General features: G+C 48.8%; 2 protein-coding genes across 2 annotated transcripts; both read left to right on the top strand.

Annotated features, from left to right (window-relative positions):
- The first annotated feature begins 12,873 nt into the window (after positions 1 to 12,873).
- On the top strand, positions 12,874 to 13,182 carry LOC101520962 (keratin-associated protein 17-1). Its single transcript, XM_004599080.2, has one exon. The coding sequence runs from the start codon at positions 12,874 to 12,876 to the stop codon at positions 13,180 to 13,182; it is 309 nt and encodes a 102-aa protein (XP_004599137.1).
- Positions 13,183 to 18,780: 5,598 nt separating this feature from the next.
- LOC101536470 (keratin-associated protein 16-1) lies at positions 18,781 to 20,446 on the top strand. The gene has a single exon (XM_004599144.2). It carries the CDS (start codon positions 18,781 to 18,783, stop codon positions 20,185 to 20,187), a length of 1,407 nt encoding a protein of 468 aa, XP_004599201.2. The 3' UTR covers positions 20,188 to 20,446.
- The last annotated feature ends 2,124 nt before the right edge of the window (positions 20,447 to 22,570 follow it).

A 22,570-nucleotide genomic window follows, 5' to 3' on the forward strand; every position in this document is an offset into this window, starting at 1 on the left:
AAGTCCAAAAGGGTTGCTTTCATAAAATGCGGTGATCAGTGCGTTTCTATCGGGTGAGGCAGTGGTGGTGGTGGGTTCCTGCAATAAATAATTAATCTGAGTTTTTTCAAAGGAAGAATTCCATGCAGGGCACTTGGTACTGTGGGTAAGACGCTGCTTGGGATGCCTACATCTCAGATCGGAGTGCCTAGTTTCAGGCCTAACTCTGTCTCTTAATCCAGCTTCTTGTTAATACATACCCTGGGAGGCAGCAGGTGATGGATTGCTACTTGGGTCCCTGCTACCCAAGTGGGAGACCTGGATTAAGTTTCAGGCTTCTGGTTTTGGTCTGGCCCAGCCCTGGCTACTGTGAGCTATTGGGGAGTGATTATGCAGAGAGAAGATCTTTTTCTTTCTGTTTCTTTCTTTTAATAAAAATGAAAAAAGTCAATCAAAATTCTGTTGGTCCACATGTGTGCCCACATATCATGGACATATTTGAGGGAGTTTTAGAGAGATTATGTAAAAATGGAACTAAAAAATAAGGCGGGCTTTCCGTGAATCTTTGAAGCCTCTTAGTGTGCCTGCCATATGTGTACACACACATGCACACACACACGGAGCAGAAAGGTTGTGAGCAGACGATGGGAAGAACAGCCAGGGTAGAGGGATTTGGTGGCCAAGAGGTCTGGCAGGATCTGCTGGACTGGCAGAGGTAGTGCCTTGGGCTCTCCTGACTAGCCTTCAGGGCTCTTGGAGACTTCCCATCACTGGGAGATGTGGGCCTGGAACTTTGTGTAGGTGTGTACCTGGTCTGTTTTTTTGTTTTTTTGTTTGTTTGTTTATTTTTTGCTTCGGGCTTGCTCCAGCTGATGAAGAGCTGAGGCTGCTTTGTTCTGTGTTCTGGTCAGCCTGGGGTTGCAGCCCCATCTGCTGTTGTTTTGCTGTCACATCATCAAGCACTTGGGCTATCCTCTGTTGCTTTCCCAGGTGCATCAGCAGGGAGCTGGATGAGAAGTGGAGCAGCTGGAAATTGAACCTGTATTCCCATATGGGATGCCAGCACTGTAGGCAGTGGTTTAACTTATTGCATGTGGCATGCTTTTAATCATCTCTAGATTATTTGTCAATCCTGTGTCAGTAGTTATTACATGAATGTTACTAAGGGAATCATGGCAAGGAAAAAGGCTGTTTATGTTCAGTACAGATGTAATTAAGAATATATTGTGTTGGCTCCATGGACCTGGAAGCCACAGTTTGTGGGGCTGAGTTGTGGAGGAGAGACTGATCAAATAGCAAGCGACTGGGTTCATCAAGAGGTCACGTCTAGGTCATGACAAGGACCTAGAGCGAAACAGAGCAGGACAGTGGCCGTGGTCTGATGACACCAACTATGATGACAGGTCCCGGTACTGCTCTCTCCAGTGGGTGACATTGGCACTGATGCCTGAAAACAGAGAGAGGGGACTAGGAGGGACAGGGTAGAGACTGAGGCTGGCAGTCCTGCAGGGAGGAGGAGGAGGCCAGGGTGCCTGCAGTGATGGGCAGGGAATGGGCAAGATGGGAATGTATTTTACATACAGATGGAAAACTTGTAAGAGTGAAAAGAGTGGTTTTCCTGGGCACATTCTCATGCATTTGGGCAGCTGAGTGGAAATGGATCTACTGGAGCCTTGCACAGCTTGCTGGGAGGGTAGGACAGTTATAGATCAAGTACAGCATATTTCGGAATTCTTTTGACGCTTCATAGCTGCCCACACTCCCCAGCCAGGGAAGTCAGACAAGAAGTGCCCACAGGAGCCAGTGCTGTGGAATAAAGTCATCTCCTGCAGTGCCAACATCCAACATGGGTGCTGGTTTGCTCCACTTCCAATTTAGCTACCTGCCACCAATGTGCCTAGGAAGGCAGTGGAGAATGGCCCAAGTCCTTGGACCCCTGCATCGGCATGGCAGCCTCAGAAGAAGCTTTTAGCTCCTGGCCTCAGATCGGCCCAGCTCTGAATGCTGCAGCAATTTAGGTAGTGAACCAGTGGATGGATGATCTCTTCCTCATTCCCTTTCCCTCTCTGTGTTGCTTTGACTTTCAAATAAACAAATATTAGGGAAAAAAAGTGCCAGCAGTCACTCCCACTGTAGAACAGGTGACTGTAATGGGGCCTGTCTCTGTTATGGCAAAATGCATGCCAACAGCTTGTCAGGGATGCGTGCTGGCACCTGGGCTGGCCTCCTCCAGCTCACGCCTGGACCCATGGCAGGTGTGTGGAGGTAGTGTTCTCTCATGTGCACTTTGCATTCTTACCTATAGGGACAAGTACAGCTCTGAAAGTTAAAGATCTAGAAAAATTTACAGCCTTTCCCAGCAATGACACACTTACAAGAAAATCCAACATGTGTTCAGCAGCACCCAGGAGGTGGCAGTGTGGCCAGGAAGCGGCTTTCCTTGGCAGTGTGAGCGGAGATGGTGGTGGCCCTGAGGAACTAGAGCTTGGGCCATATCGCTTGGGTGTGCGCATGCTAGAACTTTTTAAAAATGGTTACTAGGGCCGACACTGTGATATAGGGGATTAGGTACTGCTCCACTGACATCCCACGTCTCAGTGTCTGAGTCCTGGCGGTTCCATCGTGGTCCGGACCCCTACCATCCACCCGGTAAGGCAGCAGGTGATGATGCATGTACTGGGACCCCTGTGGGAGGCCTGAATGGAGTTCCTGACTTGCGGCTTCAGCCTGGCCCAGCCCTGGCTATTGTGGCCATTTGGGGAACCTGGGAATAGAAGATTCTCTCTCTCTCTCTCTCTCTCTCTCAATGAAAACATCTCTATGTCTTAGAGAAATCTTGGACTTGAGGGTTTTCTATCCCAACTGAAACTTTTATCTGAATTTCAGCCCTCATTGCGTTCGTTGGCTTTCACAAGCCTCAGTCACTTGAGCTGTAAAGTGGGCACAGAAAGAACTACTTCATAGTTTATAAGGAAACAATGAGCTGATGCTGGTAAAGGCGCTTATTCCGACAGTGATACACAGGAGGTGTGTAGGAAAGGCAGTTTCCATCCACTCCTCAGTGCCTTTGAGGGAATTGTCTTTCCTATTTCAAGCCAGGGGACCCACAGCCTTAAGTTCAAAGATGTTGTTTTCTCAGCCCTTTCATCCCCAGGAGGGACCCAGCTTCAGGTTGTCTACAGCTAAGGGCAAAGGGAGAGGCCACACAGGCCTAAGATGACTGTAGGAGCTGAGCTCGGTGCTGAGGGTGTGAGAGAATCCAGTGCACCTGTGTGTGTGTACAGGCGGCGTCACAAGGAGGAGGTCTGGTTCCGATCAGGACACAGGCGGGAGTTTGATCATCACCAGGAGAGTTTTCTAACAGGAAGAGGAAAGGCAAGCCCAGGCCTGACGGTATCAAGGTCAGAGATTCCAGTGACTTGTCGGAGCTGGTTTGCACCGGGCCTATTTTCTGCAATGAAAGGCAACAATTAAGTTTCTCATTAAAGACCTGGTTAACAGTTAATGTATTTTCACTCATTTTCATAATAACTTCCTGCCTGCACAAGCTGACTTCACAATTGTACTTGATATTGGCTGTGCTGGCCTGGAAGAGATTGTGAGGGGAATGTTGGTTACAGCAGCCTGGTCACTGGCACCTGGGAGTCACTGGCACCTGGGAGTCCCAGCGTGAAGGAGACAGGCAGGGACTGGGGGCCAGGCCACCACGGGAAACACCCCATATGCTGTGCGTGCCGGTGCGTAGTATGCACCGACACAAGTCAAGTCCCCCTGAGAAAGGGGTGTTCCAGGAGCAGAGAGCATGGGGTAGGGGCTTCAAGTCTGTCCTTGACCACTGCTCTGTCATTGGGTCCCCAAGGCAACATCTCATGAACTGAAATGTAAACCTAGAGACTGGCAGGATAGCAGGTGTTCCACAGGCAGAAGCTGGGGAGGGAAGAAATCTCAAAGCTGAGATATGGTGAAGGTCATTTGGTTGTGGACCCCAAGGACTTTGGAAAACCCAATACTATCTTACTGTGGTGCCCTGGACAGAGGTCTCCCATTCCTGCAGCACTGGAGGAAAGAAAAAGCGAAAGAGAGGGAGGAAAATGGGGAAGGAGAGGAGAGGAGGAGACAGGGCAAAAAAAGAGGGGAGCATGAAAAGAGGAAGGGAAGGAGGGAGGAAGTGCAAAGGAAGGAAGGAAGGAAGAAGGAAGACATGAATGCAGGAAGCAAGGAAGCAAGAAAGGAAGGAAGGGAGGGAGGGAGGGGAAGAGGGAAGAACACAGGAAGAAGGAAGTTACCCATGGCAGTGACCTCCATGAATAAACCAGATGCTGCCACGACCTTACCCTTGTCTCCCACTTCCAGGTCCAAGGGGCCCCTTGGTTTCACAAGCAGCTCCAGCCCTTCTGGATGTAGCCTTTCACGTCTTCATCTTTGCTGCTGTAGAACCCTTCTTCCCCAGGTGGGTCTTAAGTCGCCCAGGTGAGCCATTAGGGGAATTAGAGGAAGGTTCCCTTTATGTGTGGCTGCCACCTGCTTTGGAGCCTAGCTTGGCAAGCAGCACAGAAGCTGATTTCTACCTTGAGGCAGCTTCGCAGTTGGCAGTCCTTGACCTTGCACAGCTCTTAAGGACAATTGGGCTGCCTGCTTCACGCTTTGGCCCCTCCTAGAACTCAGCCTGGGTCCTTGAGTCCAGGTGTTGGGATGGCTCCTTGTGGTGCCCTTTGACAGAGGCCCGGGAGGTACATAACAGGTGCCTAGTGAGGCATTACAAACATGCCTGGGTGAAAGGAGGAAGCCAAGAGGGAGCTTGAGAGGGTCTTGTGCTGAGTGGTTGTAGTTGTCGGCAGCAGGAGCATGCAGGAAGAGCAGGAAGCAGGAAGGCACAGGTCTGTCCATTTCCAAAACAAAGGAGCAAGTCCTCCTCGCCTCAACACTGTGATGGAAGCTGTGTATTCCCGTTCTGTGAACAGTCGTGCCACTTGCGGGATGCAGCGTGAAACGTCATGGAGAGAGAACTATGGGAAGAAGCAGATCTTTGGAATCAAGCCCAGTGGAAACCACAGCTTCAGTGGAGAATTAAAGTGCTTTGGCCACAAACAGGGCAGTTTCTGGTGAGATCCATCTTGGGCTTTCTGGGTGCTGACGTGTGGGCCCAGGGTGTAGCACCACGTGCACTTGACTCATGCTGCTGCCTGGCCACCCAGCTTCGGCCAGCTCGTTGTGTCCCTTCTCTGCAGAGGCCTGGGTGTCTCTGGCTTGTATAGAGCTCACCTGGCTTTTGAGGTACAGTTGATCACCTGTGCTAATGCCCTGCGTGTCATTGAGCAGGAGTGAATCTGCAGCATGCCCCACATGCCTACTTCAGTGAGCATTCTGTTAGTCTGTGGTTGGTGACAAGGAACGACCTGGTGGGAAAGGATGCCTCTTGCTTGGGCCAAGGTGCTCTCCCAAGCCCGTACTCATTGCATATCTAATTCAGTAGGCTGATTGAAAGGCACCAGATTATATTGAAGCCTAGATTTTAAAGAATCTCTGGCTTGGGGCGCACATATTGGTTCAACGGCTGAATCCTTACCTTGCAAGCACTGGGATCCGATACAGGCACCTGTCTGTAACCTGGCTGCTCTACTTCCCATCCAGCTCCCTGCTCATGGCCCAAGAAAGCAGTGGAGGATGGCCTGAAACCTTGGGTCTCTGCACCCATGTGGGAAACTCGGGGCTGCTGGCTTTGGATTATCTTGGCTCTGGACATTTGAGAAGTGAACCTGTAGATGAAAGATCTTTCTCTCTGTGACTGTGACTCTTGGGGTCCCTGGAAGATATTGTGACATGAGAACCTTTCTTAGGACAATCAGGCAATTCCCTGTGGCTCCTGCAGGAAAGTCGCAGCAAGGAGAAAGAAACGGCTGGGCAGATTCAAACCCAGTCTCTGGATCTGCTTGTTAAAGTGTTTGACTTCTACCAGTCCCCGTTTCCTTATGCACAGACAAGGTTATGCTGCATCTAGTTGTCTCCAACATTAACCAAACAAACATAGGAACATGTCTAGTGCAGGGCCAGGCACGTGGGAGGGGCTGATAACGTGTCCTCTTCTCTGCCAAAAGAGGACACATGATTGCAATCAGTGTCTTGAAAGTAGGATAAACTCACATTCAGCCAAGTTTTTGCTGAACTGCTGCTGGTGACGCCCACATCTGAGCAAGGCCCGCGTCCTATGCCTTTCCCTTTAGAGGAACAGTATGTGTAATGTCAGGCAGTGAACACTAGAGGTCGCCAGGACAGACGGCGCGTCTGAGTGCCGCCCAGGCATCCGGTTCCTGCGCACCACGCATTCCAGTTCCCAAAGGCGGAAAACCGGCATGCTTTTGGAAGGCAGCCTCTGCGTATGGCCTGGGAGAGAAGTGGAGATTGGCCCAAAGCCTTGGGACCCTGCTCCTGTGTGGGAGACCCAGAAGAAGCTCCTGGCTTCTGATTGGCTCAGCTCTGGCCATTACAGCCATTTAGGGAGTTAACCAGTGGCTGGTAGATCTTAGTCTCTCCTTCTCTGTATTAATCTGCCTTACCAATACAAACAAATTATCTCCAGAAAAATGGTCCCCATTCTTATCCATTTCACAGCACTTTCACCCACACCAGTGACTTCACTTTCTAAGATCCGCTTTGCCAGCTGAGTGGGCCAATTATAGCCTCGTCGCAGTTTTCATTTGTCCTTACTTATTAGTGCATTATTTTATAGGCCAATCTCATTTCTTCTTTTGGAAATTGCCATCTCTGACTGATTTTTCTATTAAGCTCCTCATCCCTCCCAGTTCATTTATAAGAACCTGTTTCATGCTAAGTTTATTAGCTTTCTTATGTGTCACTCAAACACGTTGTGACACTTCTAACACTTGTACCCAGGAGTCACTTCCTTGCCGTTGTGTCCATGATATTTTTATGCACAGCGTTTCCTTTCCCAGGTGGGCAGGTCTATTCCAGCATGCCATTTGGAGGCTTCACAATTCCTGCCCCATACCCAAATCATACCACTGGTCGTCTTCTTTCCTCCTGGTCTTCACAAGCACACTTGATGCTGTTATCCATCGGGAACATATTGCGGCGCGTGTCAGGTTCAGTATAGTAGGAAGGGTGCACATTGCACCACCAGACTCAGGCCGTGAAAGCTGTAGGTCAGGAGGAGACTGTGACGCACCCACAGAGCTACTGTTCCTCTCTAAGTCCTTTCCCTGTCCTCTTTCCTTGGGGCTTGGGCAGGACCCAGGACAGTCTGTGCTGTCTGCCCCTTAGAAATGACTCAAGTCCTTGCCTCAATCACGTGTTCAGGGAGAAGGCGGTGGTCTCGGGGCCAGCTCCTTCCAGCCACCTGCTTGGAGCGATGGAGGTTGCACACCTTGTGGGCAAGAGATCAAGGAGAACTCGAGGAGCTGAGCTGCTGCCACAAGAGGGGAAGAGAGGACCATGTGCGCTCCAGAGGCTGCCTGCTGTGATCCTGCTGTTCTTAATGCTATCACACCATCTGTGGCCTTCCCCTCCAACCCAGATGCTACTTCTAAGTGAAGGATGGAAGGAGGGGAGAAATCTTGAATGCTTCCTGCCTTTTCTCACCCCCCTCCCTGCTAAGCTGGCATGAGGGTTGGAAATAGCTCATTGCAATCTAAGGGGAAAATTAATAGACAAGGGTATTTAAAAAATCTACAGAAAACGGGATTTAAAGATAATTTGTTTTGGTGTGTTTCAAATCCATGCATTTTTTTTTCATAGCATACATTCCCATAAAAATTTTAAAGACACCTTGTATTTTAAAATATATATTTATTTTAGGGCCCGGCATGGTAGCCTAGCGGCTAAAGTCCTCACCCTAAGTGTGCTGGGATCCCATATGGACACTGGTTCTAATCCTGGCTGCCCCACTTCTCATTTATCTTCCTGCTTGTGGTCTCGGAAAGCAGTCAAGGATGGCCCAAAGCCTTGGGACCCTGCACCCGCATGGGAGACCTGGAAGAAGCTCCTGGCTCCTGGCTTTGGACTGGTCCAGCTCTGGCTGTTACGGTCACTTGGGGAGTGAATCATCAGATGGAAGATCTTCCTCTCTGTCTCTCCTCCTCTCTGCCTTTGCAATAAAAGAAAATTTACTTGAAAGGCAGGGTGACAGAGACAGACACAGAGATACATTTGTTCATCTGATCTTTCAGTCTTCAGATGTCTGCAGGAACCAGGTCTGGACCAGGTCCAAGCCAGGAGCCCCAGATTCGATTAGGCGCTCTCACACAGGTGGCCAGGACGTACTCCCAGACTGTGTGTTAGCATTCAGGTGGAACCAGAAGCAGAGCTGAGACTGGAACCCAGCATTCAGGTAGGGATGTGAGAGTCCCCAACACTTACCTGAAACCTCCTATTTTTCACAGATCTTGGAATATAAATCCAAAATTTATAATTGGCATATATTTGCAAATGATCATATGTATATATATTCATGTCAATATTTGTAAGTAAAACTTTAGAACACAGCTAGAATAGCAATAATTTTTGCTATTATTTTGGTTATACTTTTGTTTTCTTTAGGGCTTTTGCAGTTTTCAGAAATTCTATAGTAAGCAGGTATGATGCTTACACTTGAAACACATAAATTCAGAAAGACAAATGACAGACTGAAAAATATGACTCATATTACAGACAAAATTTCCATTGTTCATCTCACAAAGGATTTCTATTACTCAAATGAAAAAAAACCCAACTGAACAGAAAAATGGCAATGGTGATGAAAAGATAATTCCCAGAACATAAACAGCATCCAAGTCTATGATTTATTGCTTAATTTCATCGCAACACTAGAAATGCAAATAGGAACCCTCCCAGGATCCTGCCTTCTATCAGATTGGCTGTGTCTACTGCTTGATAACATATGGTGTTACTGAAGAATGAAGAGACACAGTCTCACACATTGCTTCAGGGGAGTGTAGACTGATCCAGCTTTCTGAAGGGTAATTTGGCAGCATCCAATCTCAATTACCAATGTAAGAAATCACTCATTCAGGAACTTCTCTTTTAAGAGTTTATGGCAGCGAGAGATCAAGGTAGGTGTGAAATGCAGTAAGCATGCAGTTGCCCACTGCAATGGGGGTGTCAGAGCCAAATATCAGCAGCAACTCAAACATCTTTCAGTAGGGAGTTGTGTAACCAAGTTACTGGTGCTGTGTACTACCAGGAAGAACTTCCTCAGCCCTGATGTGGAGTGAATGCTAAGCCACTTTGTCGGGGAAAACAATGCAAGGCCCTCTAATGGGACTCGAGAGCCAGGCCGTTTCTGGTGTTAGTACATTGCTATAGAGCCATCTGTGCTTGCTGGCTTTGACTGCCATGATTGCGGTGCCAAGCAAGTCCTCTGCGCCCGGTCCTGGAGTATACGATGGGCCTCTCCTGACCCATGACCCTTACTGCTCTTTCATTTGGGAAGGTGAGCAAGTGGAGTTCCAGGTCCAGCCAAACCCTGTCCTTCAAGTGGGAAAAGGATGGTACTGCCAGGGTAGACCATGCAAACAGTCCCCAGAAACTCCTGAGAAGAAGGTCCCCAAAGTGCCTACATCTTACACCAAAGAAAGCAAAGACAAAGGTGCTGCCATGGGCAGGAAAACTTTGTGATTCCAAATGAGGAAACCAAGGGGGCAGACCCTGGCAGCAGCAGGTATGGCCAGTGCAGCAGGTGCCTGAGCTTGAAGATACCACCAGCCAACTCAAGTGTGTCACCAGGTGGGGCCCACACCACTTTTCTCCGTCTCTTCCTTTGCTAGCTCCTTCACTAGGTTGGAGAGTCCTCTCTGGGGTGCAGGATGAAGGTAGGAGAGGTTGGGCCACCTACTCATCTTCTCAGGGGTCCGGCCCACCTTGCCCTTACCTGGGATTTGGGGCCCTACAACAGTGGTGATGACATCACCTTCCAGTTAGACTAAGCGCAGGGAGCTCCAGTTCCCTGTTCAGCCACCTAACACGGGCTGGGGCAGCTCGCCCGACCCTTCCCCTATCCACACACAGCCCTGTCCCCCTTTTCTCAGATGGGACACGAGTGCTGAGGAGCTGGTCCCACGCACTGTCACTTTCCTGTCCATCCCCACACTTCAAGCTTCTGGTTGCCTTTTTCCCTTTTTTTTTTTTCACAGACTGCCTTGGACAGTCATGCTGACTTGTGTTCCCTGTTTCTTTCTCAGACATCCATCACAGCCCCTGCTGGCAGTGTTAACGTTCACCCCACTGCCTCCTCCTCTTTTGCCTGTACTGCCTTCCCCCAGGACCCATCCTGAGGAAAGGGGGCCGGGCATGGCAGGCTGGGCTCCTCACCATCGAGCCCCAGAGCAGGTGGCACGCTGCAGCCATGCGTGGAGGGCCCCCGACTTGCCTGTTATAAGGTTGTACCCTGCTTTACCTCCTGTTCTGTTGGGGTGGGGGACCCCACACCTAGATTCCTATATATATCTTTCAATTAGAAAAGTCCTTTTCTGTAAAATAAAAAATAGTGGTGTATCTGTATGCAACCATTAGCATAAGGAACACAAATACATCTATACCTATCAATCGATGCATCCATTTAGCTGATGCCTCTGTAATAGCTAATGTTTGTCAAACTGCATGTATATACACACTCACAAAATCATTACAGCCCTATGAGATTAACATTATTATCATAATTTCTGTTTTATGGGAAATTTGGACACAAAAAGGTTGGTTGTGGGAGCAAAACAGGGGGTGGGTAGGAGGGAAGAAAGCGGAAGGGCAGGCCTCGGGAAGGTGAGAGCTTTTTGCTGTGTGCTCTTACTACAGATCCTACTCTGTGCTAGTCTGTTTCTGATAGTGAGATGGAATTCTGGCAACTGAGCAACTTTGGAGCAGAAAGAGATTGATTGGACTCACCCTTCTGGAGGTTCAAAGTTATAGCCCCAGCTCCAGCAGGGCTCTGGTGAGGGCCTCATGGCAGGTGACATCACCAATGGCAGGAGAGATGTCGTCAAGGAGGAAGTCTCAGAGATTCCTGGGTCAGGCTCAGGTTGTAAAAACAAAGCACACCCTGGAAGTCACTCCTGGAGACCAGCATTTCCTTCCTGGACAGAGGCCCCTGTGACTCAAGGACCGTCCATGAGGCCTCATGCCCTGACGTGAGACCTTCTACCTCCCATGATCCTCGGGGGACAATCAAGTCCCCAGAGAATATATCACCTGTTATAAAATAGATCATCGACCTATGCATAAATGAAAGGATGTGTGTTTTGTGGACGTACTTAGAGAAGCCATGTGTGGCCGTGGTATTATGGAAGAGACACTAGACCAAGAGATGGGAGAATCTGGGATGGGATTGGTCTGTTATGATCAAGTCCTCTGCAGTCCTGGGTATTGTCTTCTGGGAGACACAGGTGTTTGGGGTGATAGTTGGGATGGAATGAAATTCTATAAGCATTCCTCAGTATACTGGAGAGCTCAAATCCCTTGAGAAACTGGAATACATGGTTTTTTCAGACTCCATGGGCACATATTCTGGTTGAACTAGGATGCAGGTTGCAGAATCTGTATTTTTCAAGAGCCCTCACCCGTAGGCAACTATGACATCAACCTGGGTTGAGAAAACCTGATCTGATGATTTTTCAGGAATTCTTCCCAGCTCTAAGATGCCATGTCCTGTGAAGTAAATCCTGGTTGGCTTGTTAGGTTCAGGCAATATTTTTGCCACCTGCAGTCCCTCCTCTCTCTTACTCCCAACCCTTCTAAATCTCCTTAGAGTTTGCTTTATATCCAGGCTCAGCAAAAAAAAAAAAGCAAAGGGAAGTGAGTCAGGAAGGGCTGGCTCCATCCCTGATCCACTTCTGCATCCCTTTGGCTACTGTATTCCAGGAGGTTGGAGCCGGGAGGAGTCAGAGCTATCATTGTCATTCCAAGAGAATTGACAGTCAAGCAAAGCCCAACATGGAGATGAAGAGTTGAACCATCTCACAGTTTACGCACGGATTTCAGGGACTCTAGATTCTTTCCAAAGGCATTTTACTCCCTGAGGTGCAGACTGTCAAATTCTGCTAGATGGTAACCAAGGCTGGTGCTCTTACATCACTCCCATGCAAAACCAGGTTCTGGCTCCTAGCCATGTCCCTCCCTTCCTCCCTTCCTTCCCCAGGGCTGGGGAAGTGCTCTTGCCACTTGTGTCTAGAAACACGCGTGGGCTCACTTCACCACACAGCCTCTTGCAGTTTTATGATGAGTCTCTCTCCGTCTCACAAGTCAGTTATTACTCATGATTGATGCTCGCCGATCAAGCCCAAACAAATGTGCGGCACACTCCACATACCACCCTTCCTCCCACCAAATATTTGCCTTCCTCGCATGGGCGGGGATGAGGACAGCACTTCCCCTGGGAGGAGCCCTGTGAACCGTGCCTCCTGAAGCAGCCCAATCCTGGCCTTGGCCATGGCAGAGGGATCCAGGGTGTCCAGCATAAACACTTTGCCCCCCTTGAGAAATGAAGTCCATGGTCACGTGGAGGGGTCTTCTCTTGCCGCCTGAGGGCTGAGCCTGGAGCTCCCCGCTGGCTCCAGAGCCGGAATCAGTGGCTAACTTCCGCTTCCTCTCTTCCAGCTGGGCTAATGACAGGTCCTCTGAAAGATGCATTTCCCCCCCCTCTGGACAAACAGCAGTTGGGACGAGTGGGGCTCTTTTTACGAGTTGAGGTACTCAAGGCTGGAAAATAAACAGTCAGTTAATGAGATGTTCTTATGGCAACTGGCATAAATAATAACAAAGAACACATCCTGGCTCTGGTGCCCACACCCCCAGGTGAGGGGCTATAAAAGCGGCCGCCCTGCTGGCCACTGTCAGACTTGGGGAACCTCGGCCGCATTCTCGATCTGTGCGACCTGACCATCTGGGACCATGGGGTGCTGCCCAGGGGACTGCTTCAACTGCTGCACCCAGGAACAAGACTGCTGTGAGGAGTGTTGCTGCCAGCAAAACTGCTGCGGCTGCTGCGGCTCGTGCTGCGGCTGCTGCGGCTCGTGCTGTGGCTGCGGGGGCTCCAGCTGCGGCGGTGGCTGCTGTGGATCTGGCTGTGGGGGCTGCGGGGGCTGTGGAGGTGGCTGCTGTGGCTCCAGCTGCTGCGGTGGCTCCGGCTGCTGTGGTGGTGGCTCCGGCTGCTGTGGCCCCGTGTGCTGCCAGCCCACAGCTGTATGCGACACGAAATGAAGACCTTGTCTGACCAGCCTCGAGGCTATCCCTGTGCAAGCCTCCATGAGCTCCAGATGGTGACAGACCTTGTTTCCAGAACCTTCTATGCCCATCCCCAGACAGTGTCCTGGCTGCCATGGGATCTGTAGAGGAGGACTGGCTTAAGGCTCTGGAGAACAGGTGCCATGTCCTGGCAAGAAGCTAAAACTTGGTCCCAGCAGAGTGATTCCAGAAGCTCCAAGGGTGAATCCCCATGATTTGATTTGCACGAAGTTAACCACGGCGCCTTCGTACTCAAGGTGTCATTGGGACTGAGCCTTCTGCTGCTGTTGAGATTAAAAAAAAAAAAAAAAAAAGATCGGTACCCTCGCCCCCTGAATAAATTTGAGCATGCTGACATAACCTAAGCTGTTCTCTTGCTTCTTCCTTCAGCCCCTCCTGGAGACGCAAGTTAGAACCTTGACCTGGCATCAGTACAAGGGATTTAGCAATGCGGAATCCACCTCAGGGCTCATCAGAGCTGGAGATTCAGGGGGCGTGGGGCAGGGGAAAACCCACTGATAAACAGACTTGAAACGAACAGAGGTGTGACCTGAGATTCTGTGTTTCTCCAAAGAACCTCACATAATTCTAATGCAAGCACTGACGTTTGTGGGCTGGAAGCTGGAACCTGAAGTACTCATTGGCACTTGGCAGCAGGTTGTGGCTCCCGGGCCTCACCTGAGAGAGAGCCTAGGGACCCAACAGCACGCCGGGGTGGAGGGTGGGGAGGAGGCTCTCCCGAACTCCTGGGTGGCTGCTGGGGCCCCAGTCAGTTCTGACCCAGGGCCTGACGTTTTTCCGCACTGTCCTTTGGACAGCCAGGGCAGTTGTCTGGCTTGATGAGAGTTCTGGTTGAGTTCTGGTGCAGGTTTTGATTCTGAGTGGAAGTTCTCTTGTGGCTCAGTGGCTTCCCAGCCTCCTGTTTGGGTCCAGTCTTGCTTGCTCAGGCTGAGGTTCCTTATCCTGGATTCCCCAGGGAGGAGATCGGTGGGGGGAGTGAGTATCTACTGCCTGCATTCCTCCCCAAGCCAGGTGTGCAGCTCCAGTGGGAGGCTATAATTCAAATCATGGCTGATTCTGCCTCTTGTGGGGGGAATGCTGTCAAACACATGTAAGTAAAACTCCTGCTCCTGCCTGGAGGAACACCACTTATTTTATTATGACACAGTAATATTTCATTTGACTGATGAAAGCATTTCTCCTGAGAATATACTTAACAATGACCTCAGAGAATATGAAAAACGTAGAAATCACAGCCAGTCCCCTTCAAGCTCCCCATGGCTGACATGGCTCTTTCCAGATTCCTTACAAACTCACGTAGGGTGATGCTGCAAATATTTTTTGTCTTTTTAAAAAAGATTTATATATTTATTTGAAAGGCAGAGTTATATAGAGAGAGACAAAGAAGGGGAAACAGAGAGGAGAGAGAGTCAGAGAGAGCGTTTTTCCACCAGCTGGTCCATTCCCCAAACGGCTGCAACGGCTTGGGCTGAGCCAGGCATGAGCCAGGAGCCGGGAACTTCTTCCGGGTCTCTGGTGTAGGTACAGGGATCCAAACACTTTGGGTCACCTCTGTTGCTTTCCCAGTTCAGTATCAGGAGCTGTAGCAGAAGCGGAGCAGCCGGAACTCATGTGGGAAGCTACAGCTGCAGGTGGTGGCTTACTTTACTGTGCAACATCATGGACCCCGATATTTTTTGTCAACTTAAAAGATTTTCAGCTTCATTTTTGTAGGTCAACTTTATTGAGATATAATTAGCATACATAAAATGCTTTATGGATTTGAATCTTTAGTTTGGTGAGGATTTCCTTTTCTTTCTTTTCTTTCTTTTTTATTTTTAAGAGGAACTCCATCCAGGTTTCTCATGTGGCCTGGAATTTGGAACATCTTCTGCTGCTTTCATGGGATCACAGGCAGGGAGCTGGGTCAGATCAGAGTTGCTGGACCAGAGCTGGCTGCTCCTATAAGCGACACCTTGCTGTGTCACAATGCTAAGCCCTCAATCTGCTATTTATGTCTCTATCTGATTTTCAGGGAAAAAAATTATACAGCATGAACTCTTCTTCCCTTAACAGACATTTTGAGAGTTGTTGAATGTTGATCACCTGTGGTAGTCATCATTTGTTTTTATTGAATAGTGTTCTCTTGTAAGGATAACTTACATCGAAAATATGTTCACCTTCTGATGGCATTTGGCTTGTTATGAATAAACTTACCGTGAACATCTATGAATGAGTTTTTGTGTGGGCATTTGATTTGATTTATTTGCCTTTTCCCATTTGTCAAAATTTATCTATTTATTGGAAAGTCAGAGTCTCTGCGAGAGAGAGAGAGAGAGAGAGAGAGAGAGATCTTCAACCTCTCAATCTGCTAATTTATTCCACAGATGGCTGAGATGGCTGAGGGTTAACCATGCTAAAGCCAGGAGCCAGGAGCTTCATCCTGACCTCCCACGTGGATGGCAGGGGCCCAAATACTTGGGCCGTCTTCCACTGATTTTCCCATGCATTAGCATGGAAAAATTTTCTCCATGATTTTCTCCATGCATTAGCATGGAGCTGGGTCAGAAGTGGAGCTAAAAGAACTCAAACAGCCTCTCATACAAAAGCCAGCCTTTCAGGCAGTGGCTTAACTCACTGTGCCACAATGTCAGCCACAGTTTTTACCTATTTTGAAGAAATAGTCTAGGCATTGGATGTCTGCGCAAAACTGTAAGCAAATATTTAGGTTCATAAAAAACAACCAAGCTATTTTCCAGAGTGGCTTAATATTTTGTATTTCAACCAAAATGTCTGAGAGCTCCAATTGCTCCATTGTTTTTGTGATCATTCTTTTTATTTTTATTTTAGGCATTCTAGCAGGTGTTACCTTATAGTATTTTCATTACTTGGTTTCCTAAAAAAAAAAATAATTGTATTGGTAGTGTCTTTTTTGGAAAGAATCTGAGATTTGGGTCTGCTGTGGATTGGCCTCCTGCAAACTGCATCTTTAACATTCTGGCCAATCCAGAAGCCAGAGCAGGAGTGTGACAGTGGGAGGCACCTGTTAGGAGGCTGGTGGATCTCCATCGAGTGCTTGTGATTCAGAGCAGCTGATTCCTCTTGTTGTCCACGGTCATGTCTCTTGCATGTACCAGTGGATGTAGCAGTTTCTTTGAATTCCTGACAAGGGGTTGCCATTCTTTGCAATCCAGAGGTCCTTGTTATTCCACCAGTAGGTATTCATTGTGCATCTCTGGTGTATCAAACACAGCTCTGGGTCCTGTGTGTCACACATCAGCAATTAGACCACGTCCTTGTCCTCTGGTGCTTCTCCAATGTTGACAGGTGATAAGGGCCAACAAGAAGAATAACACAGGGTTGGGGACTAGGGAAGGGTTGTTTGAGGCAATGACATTCCAGCAGAGCTAATGGGGGTGTGTGTGTGATTTTTCTCTGATGAGAGAGTCTAGGAGGGGGCCACTTTCCCTTGAAATTCCATGGCTGGCGAAGCTGAGGAAGAAGAGTGGAGCTAGGAGGGGCTGCTCTGCTTTATCCATGACAGAGCTTTCAAAAATACTCCCTCCCCACTGCTAGGGAGGCACAACTCCAAGACCGGCGTTCTCTCTTTCTAATCTTTCAGTTGGAACCACCAAAGCCTGTGGATTGTGCCTCTTCAAAATTTCGCAGATTACTCCAGTTCAGGCTATTACCAGGGAGCTTTTGCATCGTTGTCCAAGGTCCCGCAGCCTTTGTGCCTTCAGACTTACCCTCCACCTAGCATCCCTGGAGCCAGGGTGCCAGGGAGATCTTACTTAAGGGAAAGCCTGATCTATCTTGCTATTCCTCCCTATGTTTGGAAATAAGGCCCAGCTTCTCAATCATGGGTCTCAAGGTCTTTTGTGGTCAAGCACCCCCTTTAGTTTCTTCTTGTCCCCATGTACTATTTGTCCTGGCTAAGTATTTTGCTCCCCCAAAGCACCCTTCTCTGATTCCCACAGTTCACCCTTTTCTTGCCTTCACCACCTCCCTTGATCTTGTCTCCTTGAGTGTTGTGCAGTGGCATCCTGCCGCTTGGGAAGGTCCACGCAATCACATTGGTTCCTCTTTGGTGCCCTCAGAGCACCCAGCCTCTCTCTGCTGCAGTACTCAATGGTTTCCTGGAATCACCCAGGAGTGTGTCTGTCTTTTTTCTGAACTTCAACTCCTTGTGGACAGAACTGCGAGTCTTTACGTATTCCTCACCAAGAGCTCCATGTTGACTGAGCTGCTTGGATGAACAAAAGAGAAACTGAGCAAGAGAGTGAGCACAACAAGCAACACGTGCAGCGAGGTGGGGAGAAAAAGCAGTGTCTCTGCTTTTCCAAGGGAGCCTGTCTCTTGCACAGGTGATGAAAGAACGTAGCTGAGCAAAGATGTGGGGCTGTGTGATTTAGAAACTAAGGGCTCATTTTTTTCATGCCATTTCTAACAATGGCAAAGATGATTTTCTTGTTCATTGCGTCTTTAGTATATGTACTGGTGAAGCGAGCATCAGCATGTCTTTGAAAGACAACCGTAAGTAACCCTTGTCTTTTCTTTCCCCCCTTTTGGTTATGAAAGTCTCTTTATTTTAGGGGCTTTCATAACCTCAAAGGTAAGAAGGACTCCTGGATGCATGGATATTGCTAGAAGGAAGTGGAGACGCTGGGCCAAGCACTTTCCAGGGACAGGGGGAGCAGAGTTTCTAAGGCAGAGCTGTCCACAGAGCAAAAGGGCAGCATCACAGGCTAAGACGATGATGTGTGGCTTTGACAAAGCGTCCTGAGAAGGGTCAGTTTAGACTACTGGTGGGGAGAAGGGACAGTGGTCTTGGATGATGATGGGGTGGGCTTCGGTGACCTTCAGCAAGTGTTGCAAACTTTCCGATTCCTCATCCCTAGCTTTTTTTTTTTTTTTTTAACCTGTAATGGGGAAAAACAACCTCTGACTCATGGGATTGCTGATCATTTCAAATCAGATCATTGTTGTGGGTGGCATTTACATCCAGCCTCAGTATCCCCTCCTCACTGAGTTCATTGCTGCTTTCCAGGAGTTCCTGCATGGCTTTGTGGCATTACCATCACACTCCTGTGTTGCTGAGTTTGCCTGCATGCTTGTCTGCCTCCCACAAGAGTGAGATCTGTGAGCTGAGTCCAGAAGACTTATTTTTGCAAGCATCTCCTGTGCTCGACCCAGGGTCTGGGATATAAGACTAAAAGGTAGATAAACGACAAGTTATGTTCTTTCCTTGTTCATGATGCTAGGAAACAGGGTTCACCCAGCTAGGAAGTGATGATGCTTATTCCAACACTACCTGTAGTTTTGAGAAGTCCAAATTTAGCAAGCCACTCAACAAACAGCTTCTTAATGGGTAGCTAAACAGCCTCCAGATCAACAAACACTGGTGTAATAAGATGTTCCTCTGCAAAGAAGCCCAAGCAGCCATGAGGAAAAGATGCAGGGGCCCAAACAGCACGTGCTGGGAATGGGGGTATAAAGGTGAGGGCCCTGGAGAGCTGTCACAGTCAGCCCGCCACCTCTCCGTGCTCACAAGGAAGCAGAGCCACTTCCACCATGCCTGGCAGCTGCTGTTCTAGGAAGTGTCCCTCCGTGCCAGCCATCTCTCTCTGCTCCACCGAGGTGAGCTGTGGGGGACCCATCTGCTTGCCCAGCTCCTGCCAGAGCCAGACATGGCAGCTGGTGACTTGTGAAGACAACTGTGGGTCATCCAACTGTGATTCCCAGTGCGGTCAGCCTTCTTGCTCCATGAGTAGCAGCTGTGCCCAGCCTGTGTGTTGCGAGGCCACCCTTTGCCAGCCTGCCTGCTCTGAGAACAGCTGCTGCCAGCCTGTGTGCTGTGAGGCCACCCTATGTGAGCCTGCTTGCTCCATGAGCAGCTGCTGCCAGCCTGTGTGCTGTGAAGCCACTTCCTGCCAACCAGTTCTCTGTGTGCCTACTTCCTGCCAGCCCATCCTTTGCAAGCCCAGTTGCTGCCAGCCACTCATCTGTGAGCCCAGCTGCTGTCCAACTCTCTGCACCGTGTCCAGTTCCTGCCAGCCGTTGCTCTGTGAGCCTGCTTGCTGCCAGCCAGTGTGCCCAACACCCAGCTGCTGCCCATCCGTCTGCTCTCAGGGTAGCAGCTGCCAGCCTGTCTGCTGTGAACCCAGTCCTTGTGAGCCACCTTGCTCAGAGCCCAGCGTCTGTCAACCAGCCACCTGTGTGGCCCTGGTCTGTGAGCCTGTTTGTCTCCGCCCCGTCTGCTGTGTTCCTAGCCCTTGTGAGCCTCCTTGTGCCTCTAGCACTTGTCAAGAGCCCCCATGTTGTGTCACCAGCATCTGCCAACCCGTCTGTCCTGAACCCAGTCCCTGCTCACCTTGTGTCTGTGTGCCCAGTCCTTGCCAACCCACCTGCTACGTAGTTAAGCGCTGTCATTCTGTCTGCTGTGAGCCGGTTTCCTGCCCCTCTTCCTCCTGCCAACCTCTGTGTGGCCGTCCGGGATCCTCTGCCTCTGCCACTTGCCAACCAACCTGTGCTCGAACCTTCTACATACCCAGCTCTTGCAAGCAGCCTTGTGGCACTTCCTTTGCTTATCGCCCGATTTGCCGCCCCATCTGCCGCCCCATCTGCTCTGGACCCTTTGCTTACAGACAGCCCTACCTGACATCCATCTCCTACCGTCCTGCCTGCTACCGCCCCTGCTACTCCATCCTGCGACGCCCCGCCTGCTTCACTTCCTACTCCTACCGTCCTGTCTGCTCTCGCCAGCCTTGCAGCGACTCTGACTCCTGTAAACGAGATTGCAAGAAGTCCACCTCCAGCCAACCCGACTGCGCTGACTCAACCCCCTGCAAGACCGAAGTCACTGAAGAGAGTCCTTGCCAGCCCACAGAGGCCAAACCCACCACCCCAAACACCCGTGAGGCTGCAGCCCCTCAGCCTGCTGCCAGCAAGCCTGCTGCCGGAAAGCCTGCCAATCGCTGAGCTGGCTCCTGCCCAGCAACTCCTGCAAAGCCAGCCCCTAGCTAGCTCACGATGACTTAGCACGAATCTGTTTCTCTCTGCATGATCACTTATTATTTGCTTATGCCTCAAAGCACTCTTTGGAAATATCAGTGTCTTAATGGTTCAGTGAAGGCTTCCTGGGCCTTAGTTGAGAGTGAAAGTATTAGGGATTCTTGACTTCTGCTGCCATTAAGCTGAGAAGGGCTGCTTGGTTACATGGTCTGGCCCTTTCCTGTCATCTGATACTTCCTGTCCTGATGCACCTGCTCTGTTGTGGGATGTACTTGTATTCCTTGGGGACTTTCTCAGTGAGATGTATTTGACTCTAATAAAAGTGGCTAAGTTGAAGTTACATGGTGTTCTCATTTCTTCTCTTTAATGCCACCATCTTATCAGTTACTATGTTTATCTTTGAGAGTAACTCCATCCATGCATCCATCTGGCATTATTAGATAGTTGTTAGGTGCTAGTAATGAAAAGGCGAAATTCTCCATCCCTGCTCAGACAGGGAATGAATCAGCTATTTCTCTCCTTTGTGCTCAATCTAGGGCACCATGACCTCAGCAAGGTAAAGTTGGGGGAGCAACCATGGGAGAATGTGATACTGCAGCTGAATCTCTCAAGAGAAGAAGAAATTAAACAGTCACACACAGAGAAGGAGGAGTTTCCTAGGCAGAGAATACAAATGAATGGGTTTGTCAGCAAACTGTTCATTAGGTGAGGCTGGGCAGAGGTGTCCTCAGAGCAGGTGAGCTCTTAGGTCAAGTGACAGAGAACTGTCCATGCTTGGCTCTGCATGCCAGGCAAGTAATTAAGTTAGGAGTAGGGCCAACACGAAGAGCATTGGGTTATGAATGTCCTCTGGTCATGGTGTAGGCAAATCAATAGCAGATCATGGTTCTGGGCGTAGGAAGAAAGGGAAAAGCCAATGATGTTGAGATCCTCAGTGGAATGAAAAACCACAAGTGGAGTTACATTTACAGTAAAGACCTTAAGGTAACTCTGGATTTCTCAGGTGAGAACTTTGCCTATGTTCCCCTCTTCACCATGAGACACTCTTGCCACAAGCTCAGTTAATATCTTTTTGAAAAATCTGCTCTTCCAAGCAGTCACCCCTTACATTTAATGCACAGAATGAAGGGCTATTCCTTATCCTCGAGATGCAGCTTGGGCAGTCACAAGCATGGGAGGAGATAGACCAGGGTTATTCTACTCTGGTATTCCTGACTTTGGGGGTTGGCTAATTCCTTGTCATGGAGGTTTTCCTATGGCTTATCCATGGCCACTGCCAGTTGGATTAAAAAAACATCTGTTTGAGAACCACTGAATTAGATAGCAGTAGAAGAAAAAAAAATTAAAAGTGAAGTTTAGTTTTTACATTGGTGTTGGAGCTACTATTTCCCCATGACGTTGAGATTCAACGTGTATGTTTTGAAAGTCAAGGGAAGAGTTTGTCAGGGTTTTAAGACACTGGGCCAAATACTGGACTTAGTGCTCCATGTCAATCAAAATGATCCTGAGAGGTAAGATTTGTTATCTCCTATTTTCCCCCCGCCTTAAAGATGAAGAATTGGAAGGACTATCAATTCAAGTACTCATCAATAGATGAGTTAGTCATGGTAATTCACACAGCGGAATATTATACAGAAGTGAGAAAGACCAGGCATGGCTATGTATGACAATATGGGTGAGCCTTACAAACTACATTTATGGATATAAACAAGCCCTAGTACATCACACATGAGGGAATCTTCAAAAACTTCAAGAACAATGTGTGTTATGAAAAAACTATGCATAGATTTCTTTTTTATTAATTATTTTGCATTATGTGACAGTTTCATAGGCTCTGGGAATCCCCCACCCCTCCACCTCCCCTTCCCCCCGGTGGATTCCTCCACCTTGGTGCAGTATTACAGTTCAAATTCAATCAAGATTCTTTCCTTGCAAACATATACCAAGCATAGAGTCCAGCTACTTATTGTCCAGATGGGTTGAGCAGTTTCTTGGGGAGACCATTTCTGGTCCGAAGTTAGAGCTGGTAGAATATCATCACAGTCAATTAAGAGTCCCAATATAGCATCAACAGCAATTTGCAATATTATGGAATTGACATGGTTTTGAGTAACCAGTATGTTAAAAAAAAAAAGCAAGTCCTAACCACAACCTATGATTAGCTCATTGACATTTCAATTTTAGTTTATATACAGGACAGGGTGCTATATACCTTAAAATGGCTATAAGGTACCATTCAGCTGTCATTTTAGTATTTAGCCATTTGTTGTGTTGAAGTATAATTTTGCTGATCTTGGCAGATTTTAGGATAATCTAGACTGGCTTGTAACTCTAACAAGACATTTGTCGA

Source organism: Ochotona princeps, chromosome 17, assembly GCF_030435755.1.
Source record: "Ochotona princeps isolate mOchPri1 chromosome 17, mOchPri1.hap1, whole genome shotgun sequence".
Lineage (NCBI taxonomy): Eukaryota > Metazoa > Chordata > Mammalia > Lagomorpha > Ochotonidae > Ochotona > Ochotona princeps.

Coding starts and splice junctions, on each gene's coding strand:
- LOC101536470 (XM_004599144.2), top strand. CDS start 18,781: ATGCCTGGCAGCTGCTGTTCTAGGAAGTGTCCCTCCGTGCCAGCCATC.
- LOC101520962 (XM_004599080.2), top strand. CDS start 12,874: ATGGGGTGCTGCCCAGGGGACTGCTTCAACTGCTGCACCCAGGAACAA.